Genomic DNA, 12,673 nt, shown 5'->3' with positions numbered 1-12,673 from the left:
GCCACCACCGGACCAATCTGAACGCTGCCCTGCCGTGCAGGGCGACGGCAGTTGACGATGATGATTTGTACTAGTAAATAGAGATAGGCGTGCTGACAGCCAGACCTACTCTTGTCCTCTCTCTCGCGTTCACACTTCTCCCATTGCGATACGGCATAACGCTACGGCATAAGGCTACGTCACTGCAATAATGTCGGAACCCGATCTCCACCGTGCCATATCCATGAAACCACATCCGTTCCACACTCATCCAGACCGCATAGAACGTACATCTAGCCCACACATTCATCTTACTCCGGTCGGCAGCTCCTCGCACGGCGACGGTGCAACCCGAGGCAAGACAGGCGCCAGCAGCACAGCAATTGACCGTTCGCCATCCACGTCCACCGACCATCATGCCCGCCATGTCCCCGCCTCATCAGCCGGTGCCGCCGACGTAGAATCGCAGTCGCCGCCCGCCTACACGCCGGACACAGATCCGTACAGGCTGGCGGCCGCCATCAAGCCCGAATCCGAGCTCGCCCTGATCCGCGCCAACACGTCTCGCAAGCGCGATGGCTGCGGCCCCATCAGCCTGAACGCGAAATCGCGCTCCGCGAAGAAACTCGAGGAATTCTACTCTGCCCAAAACGAAAACATCGAGCGCCTCCTCAAACCCGTCGACGACCACCGGCGCGCTGCCAAAGAAGAAGGCGATGCAAACCACCTCAAGTACAAAATCGCAGTCATCGGCTCTTTCGCCGCAAACATCATCCTCGCCGTCCTCCAGCTCTACGCAGCAATCTCCTCGCAATCCCTCTCCCTCTTCACCACAATGGCAGACTCCCTCTTCGACCCCTTGTCCAACCTCACCCTAATCCTCTGCAACCGCGCCGTGGCTCGCGTCGACGCGCGGAAGTTTCCCTCTGGAAAAGCCCGCATCGAAACGGCTGGCAACCTCTGTTTCTGCGCCTTGATGATCACCGTCTCCGTCGTCATCATCGTCGAATCCATTCGCACCGTCGCCGAGCATTCAGGACCTGAAACCAACGATTTTTACCTCCCCTCTGTCATCGCCGTCGCCATTGCCTTTGCTACGAAATTCAGTCTTTTCCTGTACTGCTGGGCGCTGCGCAACAAGTACAGTCAAGTCCGTATCTTGTGGGAGGACCACCGCAACGATCTCTTCATCAATGGCTTCGGTGTGCTCACCAGCGTTGGTGGTTCCAAACTCAAATGGTGGATCGATCCCATGGGCGCCATGATTCTCTCCGTCTTGATTATTTTCCTCTGGAGTAGGACCGCGTATTCCGAGTTCCAGCTCCTCATTGGGGTGACGGCAGATACGAGCATGTTGCAGCATATTACGTATATTTGTAGGTTCCCCTCCTTCACTCACTCTTCAAAAAAAAGAAAAGATGCTTGGGGAATATAGAAAAGCTGATAAGTGATAGCCATGACACACTCCCCCAACATCCTCCAAATCGACACTGTCCGCGCCTACCACTCCGGCCCCCGCCTCATCGTCGAAGTAGACATCGTCATGAACCCCGACGACACCCTCCGCGCTACCCACGATGTCGCCGAGGAACTCCAGATTAAGCTTGAGAGCCTGCCCGATGTGGAGCGGGCATATGTCCATGTCGATTATGAGACTGATCATCGGCCCGAGCACTTTTTGAAGAAGGAGTTGTAAGACCTTGTTGGGTCTGGAGGGAGGGAAAGGGGGGGGGGTTGGAGGAAATTATGAAGTAAATGAATGAATGAACATGTGTAACTTTGTGTTTTCTGGAGCCAACTTGGGTTCATCTTTACCCTTTTTGCGACTCCCCCATGTTTGCAATACTGCACTCACTTGTTTCTCCTCCTCCTCCTTCTTTGCCATGGCATTTTTGAAAAGAAAAAAAAGAATCAAAAAAATTCCAAGTCATGGAAGACTAGAATGAAAAATTAATGAAGAAAAGAAAAACCATATCTTACTAAACCGCAATCATAATTTGCACTGCATTATTCTCATATAAATATACAAGTCACAGAAATACAATTGACAAAAGAATACAAAATATACATCACAGTACATCATTCTTCATAACTTACCATACAGACACATAACTCACATCACACCACAAGACAAGATCACCACACAAATATCCACGTCTATCATTACAACTATAGAAAAAAAAACAATCTCTCCTCCCGCTTTGTTTCATACTTACACACAAACCATTCTCGTGTAAAAACGCCATCATGGGATAGTGCAAGGTGGAAAAACATGAATCGGGGTCGACAGACGATTAAATATAAAAAAACACAGAGGACGAATAATCTATTCTTTCTCCTGGCAAAGAAGAAGCTAAAACGCTCTTCTGCCTTACAAGACTTTTGGTGCTACATGATGGTGTTGGAGAATTCGGGCTATGCGATTCGGGCTGGGGACTTGCGCATGGGGCTGGGGGGTCAGGTGTGCCGCGGTGTTGGGGAATGGTGTGGTGGGCCGGTGTGCAAGGGGGAAGTGATGTACTCTCATCGACGCTCGTTCCTCAATTCGTCATTGTCGTTGTCGTGAGCTGCCGGAGTCGTTGATGTAATCGTCCATCCGTATCATGCTAGTCATGCTCTGGCTAACGGTCGTCTCCACATGCCGTGGCTACTCAAGCGCTTGCGTTCCTGCAACATACGTCGTGGGGTCGACGCGAGACCTCCTTCCATTTCCATTTCCACCTTTGGAAACAACCAGGGGCATCGGCAATTCATCCAGAACCACGTGGGGGTAATTTTGCCCACGGAAAACCGATCGTGCAGAATTGCGGTTCTGTGCACGCAAATATGGTTCGATCGCCAACGTGCTGCGCAACGCTGGAGGGAACTAGAATCCATGTTTCAGCCACGCGTCAGATACTGCCTCAATGGAGGCTATCTAACATCACGGCCAATACATAGCCCAACCCTACGGCGCTGGGAAGGGGGAAGGGGTGTCAAGACGCTCAGGCCATAACACCTTGGTTGCCGCCTGGAGGAAGATGGTGTTAGTGGGCTGGATAATAGATACTGGGGTGACATGCCGACTCTAGTAGAGACTAGCAGGACGGAGATAGGGATTGTTCGAAAGCGACATACCAACTTGGCGCTTGATCTGCTCACGAGCCCATCGCGCAGTGTCGCGGGTACGGCCGCTGAAGTCTGCATTTGCGCGAGTCTCCCTTGCCAAAGCAGTGAGGAAGTCGTGACGGAAGTACTCCCTAAAGTCGCCTGCAGGGAATGCATCGGCAAGGTCACTGACAAACGTTAGTAATCTTACTTTTTATAAATCTGCCTCTAATACTTACCCAATGACACCGCATGAAGATCGGAGAAGCGCCTCGGTGCGGTTGCTATCCTGCTGGATGGTTCGCAGAAGATCAAAGATTGAGTCCATGTAGGGAACAATGAGCTGAGTCTTGTTGCTGCTCTTCATTGCAACAATGCATCCATCCCATGCGTCCATGATGCCCTCGCGGAGAGAGGTGATGTAATCAATCATCTCATAGTTGCCCTCGGTTGTGATAGTCACTTGGCCGGCTTGTTGAAGAACCTGCGCAACTACGGGGAGGTATGTCTCAAAGGCACCGTGGATGGCGTGTGCAATATCACCAAAGCACTGCAGGATCGCAGGCTTAAGCTGGTTGCCTAGAGCGGGGCTTCGGAGGTTGTTGAGAAGAGAGTTCATGAATGCATCACAGTAAGGTTGAACCTGTTCTCCCAGGGATCGAGTAATGTCAGAAACCAGACCAATGGCCATAGAGCAGAGAGCAGGTTCCTCCTGGTTGTTCAAGGCGTTGTACAGGAAAGGCGAGAATGCCTCCATGTACTTTTGGAAGTCCTCCTCGAGTGCGGTCGCAATGGATCCAATGGCTGCAAATACAGTGTCTGGAACACTGGACTTGGGAGGCAGCGATGCCAATAAGCTCAACAAGGCCTGCATGATACGGTCAGACTGAGGCCTAATGTCGCCCTCGAGTCGCTGAATGATGGTCATGATGACACTGGAAAGACTGGTCTGCATTTCTTCAAGAGTTAGCTTGTCCTCAACATTAACAACCTGAGTCTGGAGCGTCATGGACTTGTCCAGGCGTTCGAGAATGACGTTCGAGAGCTCGTTGACAAGTGGAACACTATCACCAGCAGCATTGTTTACAAAAGAGTTGAGAACTTCGTAAGCAGCAGTGCGTAGCGTGTTGTCGGCATCGGCTCGCTCGGTGACCTGCAAGAGGCTCTGGACACTCTGTGCAAAGTGAGGCGACAGAGGGTTGCTTTGGCATCCTGGTTCCCCGGCGAATCTATCGGCCAGGTTCATTAGAGACCAGCAGCAAGATGCGGCCATCTTGGGGTTACTGGCGAGCCCGTTGAAGAGAGCGCCAATGAGTGGTGGGAGGTGCTGCTGTGCGTCGAGTGCGCTTGGAACAGCTTCGCAAATGCGGCCCAGTGCATAGGCAGCAGAGTCCTTGACGTGGATATTCTGGTCGTCCATCATTCCAATCAGAGTTGGAAGGGCCTGCTTCACAATAGGATCCAGAACCGATTCCTCGGGTCCCTCCATAATGGCACCAAAGGCAGAAACCGACGCATCCCTGTAATGCCAATCTTCTGAGCGAATATACTTTTCGATAAAAGCCAGGACTGGGGGCATGACGCCGCTTCCGACACACTGAGCCCAGAGCTGCAGACATTGGTATGCAGCACGCGATGTGTTGTACTCATTGTCGTCGGCATCTTCGTCTTGCTTGGCCATGAGCTCTAACAGCACTGGGACAACTTCCTGAGTAGCGACACGTGCAAAGTTGAAGTATTCTCGCAGCTCAGTGGAACCCTCTGCCTGTGCTTGTGTGTTGTCGTCTTCGATGGCGATTTCCTCCTCGCAGACGGTGCACCAGAATTCTACTGCCAACTTGGCGACATCCTCCTCGTCGCTCTTCATGCCCTGGATTGTGAGACCAAAGAGCGCCTTCTCCATGTAGAAGCGCATCTTGTCATAGTAGAGACCCATTATGCGGTTCAAGCATCCGTATGAACCTTGCTGAATGCGCATGTCTTCGGCCTGCGTGGCCTCGCAGATGACCTGCATGATGTAGTTGCGCTCGCCCTCATTGTCAAAGTTGGAGCGGACAAACTCAATCGAGTCGCTAAGGGCATTGATGGCTGCTACACGGACGTCATTGTTGGTCTCCTCCTTGCGGGCACCCTGGACAACGGCAGTCAGGATGGCATTGGAGTGGTGTGCCAGGGCATCCCGCAGCTCCACATCGTCTGTATCACACACGAAACCAATTGTAGTGAGAGAAGATTGCTTTTGGCTGTCTGTGCCTTGGCCGACATTCTCGACAAGTGTGGTCATGAGCTCCGGCCACTGATTGCGGGGTATCTCAATAGCGGCGACAGAGGCAATAAATTGCGCAGCAGCCGAGCCTACGCCCTTGTTGGGGGTAGCAAGTGTGCCGAGGGCCATGGCCTTGACCTGCTGTTTGATCTGAGGGTCGAGGCCGAGCCATCGCTCCTGGACCTGACGTAACCGGGCGTATTCGCGGGCGGTGAAAGCGTTCTTCAGGGCCAGCGCGGCGGCCTGCCGAATTTGCGGTGCGGCCTGTTCATTTGCGAGTTCGCCACCGAGGACAGTGAGATATTGAGGCTGGAGCGAGGCGATGCGGTTAGTGCGTGCATATGGTAGAAGGCGGGTGTGCAGCCTTGTGGTTGGGGCGACTTACAAAGTTAGAGTCGGCAGCCTGTTGAAGCTGCTGCTCTGCGCTGTTACGAATACTGGCATCTGCACGGGGGCGTCAGCTGAGGAGAAGCCCTTGGGCAAGCAAAAAGCAAAAAGCAGCATCGGGCGAGGAGGTGAGGGCGGCGTACCGGCAGCGTAGGTTCCCTCCAACACCTGATTGATATCCATAATGGGTGAAGGGAAGCGTTTGGCGGGCTCGAAGAGGGGTATCTAGTGGGCGAAGAGATTAAAAGGCCGCTGGGGCGGAATAGGCAGAAGGGAGGAGCGGCAAAGAGGGGCACAGAGAGCGTGTGTGTGTGCAAGGAAGAGAGAGAGAGAGAGAGGAAGAGGGAGGGAATGTAAAGGCAGAAAAAGGTGCGGTGGACAGGTTTGTCGTAGGGAGGGAATTTGCAGCGAACGAAGGTCGAGCGTAGACAAGCCTAGTTCACGTGTTGTTTTCCTTGTCAAGGGTCTTTCTGCCCCACTACCGGGATGGCTCTTGGGAGAGTAAGAGTGTGTGTGTGTGTGCGTGTGTGCGTGTGTGCGTGGATAGGTAAGGGAGGTTTGGAGAACAAGGGGAGGGGACTAGGGCGAACAAACAGGCAGGCAGAGACAAAGGGTGTGAGTGGGGATTTGTGTGGGTGTGGGTGTGGGTATGGGAAAGTATGGAAGGCGGGCGAAGGTGTAGTTCTGTCTCGCCCAGGCACCGTCGACGACGACAGACACACAGACAGCGCGCGCAGTTGTCGAGGGCAGCAGCGCCCGCCTGGCAACGGCGCATTGGCTCGCTTGCGCATCGTGCTTGCAACTCCCCCCGCGCGCCCGACGCTCGCCCTCCCGCCTGCAGCCCTGTCTGGATACGTGCGTGGTGCTATGTGTCTACTGTGTATGTAGAGTCGTGGTACTGGGTACTGGGTACTGGGTACTGGGTACTGGGTACTGGGTACTGGTCCATGTCTATCTTCTTGCTTGGACACGGCGCACCAAGAGGATGCTGCCCCTCCCCGGGAACACACACCACACATGTATCTACATATCGATACTACTGCATACATACATGCCCTCTCCACTCGGAACAAGAAACCTGCTCTGCCTGTGCGTACATACATAGTACATCGACCAGAGCGAGCATGCCAAGCAATTCCATGTGTCCATAGCGAAGCCATGACGAGGCGATTGGGCTGCTCACCGCACATCATCACCATGACGAATAGTACTCGCCCATGTCTTCCGGCCGTTTCCGTTTCCCCGTACCTGTAGTACATGCTAAGTAGTACACACATACCCAATATTGCTACCTACCGTACATGTACTACCGAAGACATGCCCTCGTCATAGTGGAGCCCTACCACCGGACACCGAGGCAAGATGGGTAGGAGAGGGAGAACGGAGAAGTGCACGTGATGTCTATCGACCTTCTACAGCTGCAACACCATCGTCTACTCTGCTACAAAGCAAAAAAGAAGACGAAGAAGAAGAAGAAGAAGAAGAAGAAAACGCGCCTGATAATGCACCCTGCCCTCCACCCCAGGCAAGAAGAAGAAAATAAGATGCTTCTACATCCGTCCCATAGCTCTTGGGTTCTCTGCTTCCTGCCTCCTCCAGTCCCGCATCTCCTTGGTGCCCAAACTGCCTAGTCCTCCCTCCCCCCGTCGCTCCCATCCTCCCAGTCGCACCACTAGCCCCGTCGCATTGTCCGCTCCTTCGCTGCCCGTCGACGTCTCCACAGCAAAGCTAACCATGTCCCGCGCTGCCTGCTCCGGCGTCTTTGCCTCCTTGACAATGTCTACAATCTCTTGGTCTGAAAGATGCCCTGACACTCCATCTGAGCACAGAACTAGAAATGAATATTCAGCCGGTGAGAGTTCGATCCGCCGTATTTCTGGCTCTGCAGACACTCCAACCCGCTTCGACGCCATGTCGCCAAACGACCGCGTGTTCGCCAGCCCAGACATGCGTTCTTCCCCGAACGAGTCTGTTACAAACGACGCGGCAAACCGTCGGAGTCGAGTGGCTTCTTCTGGCAGCGACGGATGGTGGTTTGACGTCAACGGCACAGCTAGTCCAGTCGCCGTGTTGCACAAAAGTATCCGCGTGTCTCCCACGTGCGCTGTGATGAGCGATGATGGCGATGATGGGTGCCAGAACGGCGATGCTGTCGGTGTAGAAATGAGTGCCACACTGCATGTGCTGCCGCCTTTGAATCGGTTTTCTCCTCCAATGTGTCTGCTCGTGGTGCGCGATGGCTGACCAAGAATGTCATCGTCGTTCAGCGCCTTGTCCGCTCGAACAACATCCTCCTCTTTTTTGCCCACCTGTGCCGCAACAAAATCATAGTCAGCCTTGAGGAAGGCATACTCGAGCACAGTCTCAATCCCAATGCCCTCTTCAACGCTGTCTGATATGCCCGACGAGCTTCTCTGGCTCCTCGCCACCACTTCCTTTTCAGCAGCATGGCCCTGTCCACCTGCCGACATGGAAAAGTGCTCTGGTCTGAAGCGTCGAAAGTATCCGCCAACCAGCTCTTTCCACTGCTTGACTAGCTGTCGTTCCAGCTCCTCTGCCTTGCGTATGCTGTCCGATTGCTTGACCGGCGGCACGCCAGCCATGACACCCTCAGTCGATTTGGACCCCGCTGTTGGTAGCTGGTCCTTGGTACCGGGCTGTGGTGGCTTCATAGCTTGCGTCCCGGGCGGCGTGTGAGTCTCAATGGCCTCCAGGCTCTCCTTGTCCCTCTGTCTTTGATCTCCAGACGTAGCTTGGCCCTTTGCTTTCGGGCTGCCTGCGTGTACCTCGCCTCTGTCCCGCAGGAGACTGCTTTTAAGCTCAAATTTCTGTGTCGCCTTTTCCAGGTAGTCGTGCAGCTGCTCCCTGAGGAACCCTGAGCATTCGGCACCGCCATGCCCGTCAAAGACACCAAAGTAGAAGACCTGAGGATCACCACTTGCGCCTACTTCTGGTGTAACTTGGCCATCGCCTCCACCCTGCCCCTTTCTGGTCAGGGAAATGGGCCGCCGCTTCGCGAATGCGGGGAGGTCGATGGTGCCGGCTTGGAATGCATCCTCATTGTATGGCCGTGTCCCTCGGGACAATGACACGCCAAAGTGATGTTTGGCACTCTTCAACGGTATGCGCACGACCGTCATGTCTCGCGACGGCGGGCCCACGACGGCAGCGGGCGAGCGGTTGGTCTGGTCGGCATTGTAGGGCGTGCTCTTGTCACGGGGGAGTCGGTGGTGGAGCGCGGGCTGGGTTCGCGAGTCGGGCGACAGGGAGCTCGAGGGGATATGGGTTATGAAGTAATCATGGAAGCTGCGGTGCTGGCGGGCGAGCGGCACCATGCATGACGAGACGAGGGCGTGGTATGCGGATGGGGGGAACCTGCAGGCGTGCGCATACAGGCAAACAGCCCGAGGCCTTGCAGAGACTCGGGATCGGTGCAGCATCGGTGTCCACATGTCGTCTCTTGCTGCGAGGGACACATGGCGCGGATGGGTAGGTGGCTATGCCATGGTGAATGTGCTGGGGATACCCCAATTCCAAGCCTCAAGACTTCGCCCATATCCCGCCGCTGTTCCTGGGCCGCTCTGCCGAGTCTGCCTCTTCCGCTACGTCATCTCATTGGACCGTGGCTTTGGGTGATGCAATGGCCTCTTAGTAGTCCCTTGGCTGCCATCGACACGCTCTTCAGTATTTACACCCAGTATGCAGTCACTGTGCTTTGAGACGGCTATGGCGACGAGAGAACTCTGTTTCGAATTTCACTCAAGACGCTGCTTGACAATGGCCGAGTCACGTGAGCACATCCCAACCCAACACCCCCTATCGCTCTCACCACACAAGACTTAGAGTCACACGGCGCCAAACATGACCATATTAGTGTGACTGATTATACATTACAAACACATGCATCGAAAACTCATGTTAAAAGGCTAATGTCCTATGCGGTTTTATTTCAAGTTTGCATTCTCATCGCATTGCACGTATTCACTCATTGTCCTCCTGTAAACACACCATCTCATCCCGCCTTTGGCCATGATGCTGGCGTTGTTTTTCCCTTTACAATAATCATGTGCGGCACACCCGCCGTCGACACAATGATCGGGCTCCATGGTGATTGGACGTCCTCACTATGGGTGCTGTCCATGCTCATCCTCTTAGTCTCTACGTTCAGTGGCTTGCTGTCCACATTCGGCATTACAGTCTCAGGACCCCTCAGTGCAATCTCGTCGTCCGAAGGCTTCACCTTGCGAGGGTTGGAAATGGATGATGCTGATTTGCGGACATCGTTGAATATCTGCCGGAACAGAGGGCGTAGGATGGCAATGGAAGCTGCGATGATTCCAGTCCCAGGCTCTGCAGTCGCCCAAATGGTCGCCTTGACCGCTTGCGCTGTTTGCACATCAGTACCATTCTTTAAACATGCACCTCATGAAGGAAGGAAAAAACGTACCGTTCAACGATTCCATCGTGCTCATGTCTAAGCCATCCAGATACACCAGTCTCATTATCGAGCTTACACTACCAACAGCTCCCAAGGCCATGACTATGCCAACACTCATCTTACTCCGGCGATCCAAATCACTGTCCATCAAGACCGAGATAGGGATCAAGACGAATGTCCAGTCTGCCAAGACGTTGATGATGCCGTAGATGTATCCAGTGCTCATGCGAAGTGCTTGAGGCAGGCACTTATCCGACGTCTTTTGAATAAAACCGTCGGCAATACGTCTAGGGTCGCCGCATTGGAAGAGAACAATGAAGAAGTAAAAGAAGCCGTAAAGCACACCAATTGTAAGAACGGTGTGGAAGACATGCTTTTGCCATTTTTTGGTCAAGACTCGCAGGAAGAAAAGACCAAGAGAGACTTTCAGGAAGGTTGTTGTAAGAAGATAGAAGACTTCCGAAAGTTGGACCAGCTATCTACTGATTAGCCTGTTGAACAGAGGGTACGGTAACATCAGTAATCAAGCAGTGACGTACGATCAGAGTTGTGCGGATACTGGTTTGGGACCAAAGCTTGACGCTTTTCACGCGAAAGTTCATGGCGAGAATGAGCGCGCAGTAAACCGTAAACAGCATCAGTGTGGCTATCATGGCGGCATCATCCCAACCAGGAGACTTTGTAACGCGATACCGGGCCCATATTCGTAGGCCGACACTGAGATAGGTGAGTATTAAAAGGGTGATTATGAGGTGGACAGTAATGGCGCCAAGGAGCGCCAGCTCCTCAACCTTTGCGCTGTCCATTATGTGATACTAATAAACATTGAAATACAAAAATAATTACTGTAAGTGATAAAAAATGTCTCCCGACCACAACCTGACAAAAGGTTGGCCAAGAGAACAGGAAGCAGGTGGCGGGCCTCAAACTATACGCAGCAGTCGTTCGATTATGAATGTCAATTCGAAAATGTTTACCCCGGTATCATGCGATCCGGCCAAGGGTCGCTTCATGTTTAGTACCGGGTTGTGAACTTTGTCGTTGAGATCACAGCCACCGATTGGCTAGTAAGAGTCTTGGTGACTCCTATGGTTTTGTGATACACCAAAATGTCATAGAGACACGGCTCAGACGTTTTGGGTCCGACTTCCTGCCACAAGGATGGCCCGTTCTTCCACGTGGCTCTTAGGAAGCTTACCGGCAGGATACTTGCGTGCTCTTGTAAGGATTTGGTGAACAGACATATCAATGCATACGGATTGATTTGATAAAGAGAAGGAGTATCCTTGTCAACACTTTCGATGCATATAGGGCCGTTTTCCCCATATCCTTTCAAGCTTCACTCTGTTTCGGCACCATTTTCATCGCTAGCTACAACTTAGTGGACCATTGACTAATTCCCGTGACGAAGTCCTCTCGAAAAGGCCATTTTGATACCCGTTTCGAAACTGCGGCACAGCCAGAAGACAGCTATATCAGCCTATCTTATCGGGTCAAACGTCATTTTTCTGTATTTTCCTTGGCAATTGCTTTATCACTCTCACTATATATGTGCCAGAATAGTACTCACGAAGGCGCAGACGTTTGACTAAACATGTTATGTTTGATCCTTGAACACAAGACGTGTTTCACCGTTGAAAATTGCAGCCGGAAACAGTACGAGCCGAAGCGGATAAGGACATGACTCTCTCGTTTGACAGTTCAGACACGCGAAAATCATCGGAACCCCAGATTCCTCAGGCAAACATTGTTCTCGTGTCAAGGTCCGTGAGGGTCAATGCGAGCGGTCCGCCGTAGTTCGGTCGCTCGGCAAAACAGCTGTTCCGTCGTTAGCGCCTCGGCATAGATTTTCTTTGTCCTCGAGCTTCGACTCCAACACTGCAACCTCACCGACATCAAAGCAGAGACACCTACGGGCGCCGCCTTTTGGTGGCCGGGTCTGCTACCAATACTCAATCATGTATCTGGCACTCTCGCAATCTGTTTTCGCGGATCGAAACGCGCAAACCTGCGCTCTTCAGCCTCTATTCAGGCTTCATGATGCTATCTGGCTACGCCAACGCTACGTACTAACCTCTCATCTAGCGTCAGCGTCTCATTAACTTCTCTTGGTAAGTTATACATCTCTCGCTTTCTTTCTCATATGATGAAAAAAAGACAAAAATTCACAGACCTGTTCGTAACAATAGTGTCGAAAAATTTGCTTAACATCTTCTGATTTGCACGATTCTTCATTGCTGCGCTGCCTCCATTACTGAGCTCAGTAGCTAACAGTCAGCAGGTAAAGACCTTTCACCCAGTGTTTTAAAATCCTCGGATAATGTAGTCTTAATGCTTAAAAAGAAACGGTCGTTTGTTAGCTCGTGGCCTTGTTGCATTTCCCAGGCATCGGATCTTCAACAGCAACAAAAGATTATAGACGAGGCTGGTTTTCCATTAGCTCACCGTCCCTCGGGACGTGCTTTGTATGCTCAAGACAATGACAAATGCTTTTAGCACAATGACCAGTACTCTAA

The 12,673-nt window shown here is 52.5% G+C and overlaps 5 protein-coding genes across 5 annotated transcripts; 1 reads left to right on the top strand and 4 right to left on the bottom strand.

Moving 5' to 3' along the window:
• Positions 1-78: 78 nt before the first annotated feature.
• COCSADRAFT_129049 (uncharacterized protein) lies at positions 79-2,054 on the top strand. Its single transcript, XM_007707473.1, has 2 exons — positions 79-1,355; positions 1,434-2,054. Exons 1-2 carry the CDS (start codon positions 191-193, stop codon positions 1,673-1,675), a joined length of 1,407 nt encoding a protein of 468 aa, XP_007705663.1. The 5' UTR covers positions 79-190; the 3' UTR covers positions 1,676-2,054.
• Positions 2,055-2,754: 700 nt separating this feature from the next.
• Positions 2,755-6,039, bottom strand: COCSADRAFT_263844 (uncharacterized protein). Its single transcript, XM_007707472.1, has 5 exons — positions 5,863-6,039; positions 5,718-5,776; positions 3,306-5,641; positions 3,097-3,254; positions 2,755-2,989 (listed from the first exon to the last, which is right to left on the bottom strand). The coding sequence occupies exons 1-5, from the start codon at positions 5,900-5,902 to the stop codon at positions 2,964-2,966; spliced, it is 2,619 nt and encodes an 872-aa protein (XP_007705662.1). The 5' UTR covers positions 5,903-6,039; the 3' UTR covers positions 2,755-2,963.
• Positions 6,040-7,132, bottom strand: COCSADRAFT_263832 (uncharacterized protein). The gene has a single exon (XM_007707471.1). The coding sequence runs from the start codon at positions 6,994-6,996 to the stop codon at positions 6,178-6,180; it is 819 nt and encodes a 272-aa protein (XP_007705661.1). The 5' UTR covers positions 6,997-7,132; the 3' UTR covers positions 6,040-6,177.
• Positions 7,133-9,274, bottom strand: COCSADRAFT_263831 (uncharacterized protein). Its single transcript, XM_007707470.1, has one exon. It carries the CDS (start codon positions 9,169-9,171, stop codon positions 7,270-7,272), a length of 1,902 nt encoding a protein of 633 aa, XP_007705660.1. The 5' UTR covers positions 9,172-9,274; the 3' UTR covers positions 7,133-7,269.
• Positions 9,275-9,623: 349 nt separating this feature from the next.
• COCSADRAFT_194497 (uncharacterized protein) lies at positions 9,624-10,963 on the bottom strand (the record flags this gene model as incomplete). Its single annotated transcript, XM_007707469.1, has 3 exons — positions 9,624-10,105; positions 10,167-10,632; positions 10,697-10,963. 3 exons carry the CDS (start codon positions 10,961-10,963, stop codon positions 9,732-9,734), a joined length of 1,107 nt encoding a protein of 368 aa, XP_007705659.1. The 3' UTR covers positions 9,624-9,731.
• Positions 10,964-12,673: the final 1,710 nt, after the last annotated feature.

Source organism: Bipolaris sorokiniana (genome assembly GCF_000338995.1).
Source record: "Bipolaris sorokiniana ND90Pr unplaced genomic scaffold COCSAscaffold_19, whole genome shotgun sequence".
Lineage (NCBI taxonomy): Eukaryota > Fungi > Ascomycota > Dothideomycetes > Pleosporales > Pleosporaceae > Bipolaris > Bipolaris sorokiniana.
The sequence above is the reverse complement of the archived record's forward strand: the minus strand, read 5'-3'. Positions and strand labels throughout refer to the sequence as shown.

What these genes read in the sequence shown, in the direction of transcription:
- COCSADRAFT_129049 (XM_007707473.1), top strand. Translation starts at nt 191, where the DNA reads ATGTCGGAACCCGATCTCCACCGTGCCATATCCATGAAACCACATCCG. An exon ending in GCAGCATATTACGTATATTT is followed by an intron (nt 1,356 to 1,433) that starts GTAGGTTCCCCT and finishes GATAAGTGATAG; the next exon opens with CCATGACACACTCCCCCAAC.
- COCSADRAFT_263844 (XM_007707472.1), bottom strand. Translation starts at nt 5,902, where the DNA reads ATGGATATCAATCAGGTGTTGGAGGGAACCTACGCTGCCG. An exon ending in GGAGGGAACCTACGCTGCCG is followed by an intron (nt 5,777 to 5,862) that starts GTACGCCGCCCT and finishes GCCCCCGTGCAG; the next exon opens with ATGCCAGTATTCGTAACAGC. An exon ending in AGGCTGCCGACTCTAACTTT is followed by an intron (nt 5,642 to 5,717) that starts GTAAGTCGCCCC and finishes GCCTCGCTCCAG; the next exon opens with CCTCAATATCTCACTGTCCT.
- COCSADRAFT_263832 (XM_007707471.1), bottom strand. Translation starts at nt 6,996, where the DNA reads ATGTGTGTACTACTTAGCATGTACTACAGGTACGGGGAAACGGAAACG.
- COCSADRAFT_263831 (XM_007707470.1), bottom strand. Translation starts at nt 9,171, where the DNA reads ATGTGGACACCGATGCTGCACCGATCCCGAGTCTCTGCAAGGCCTCGG.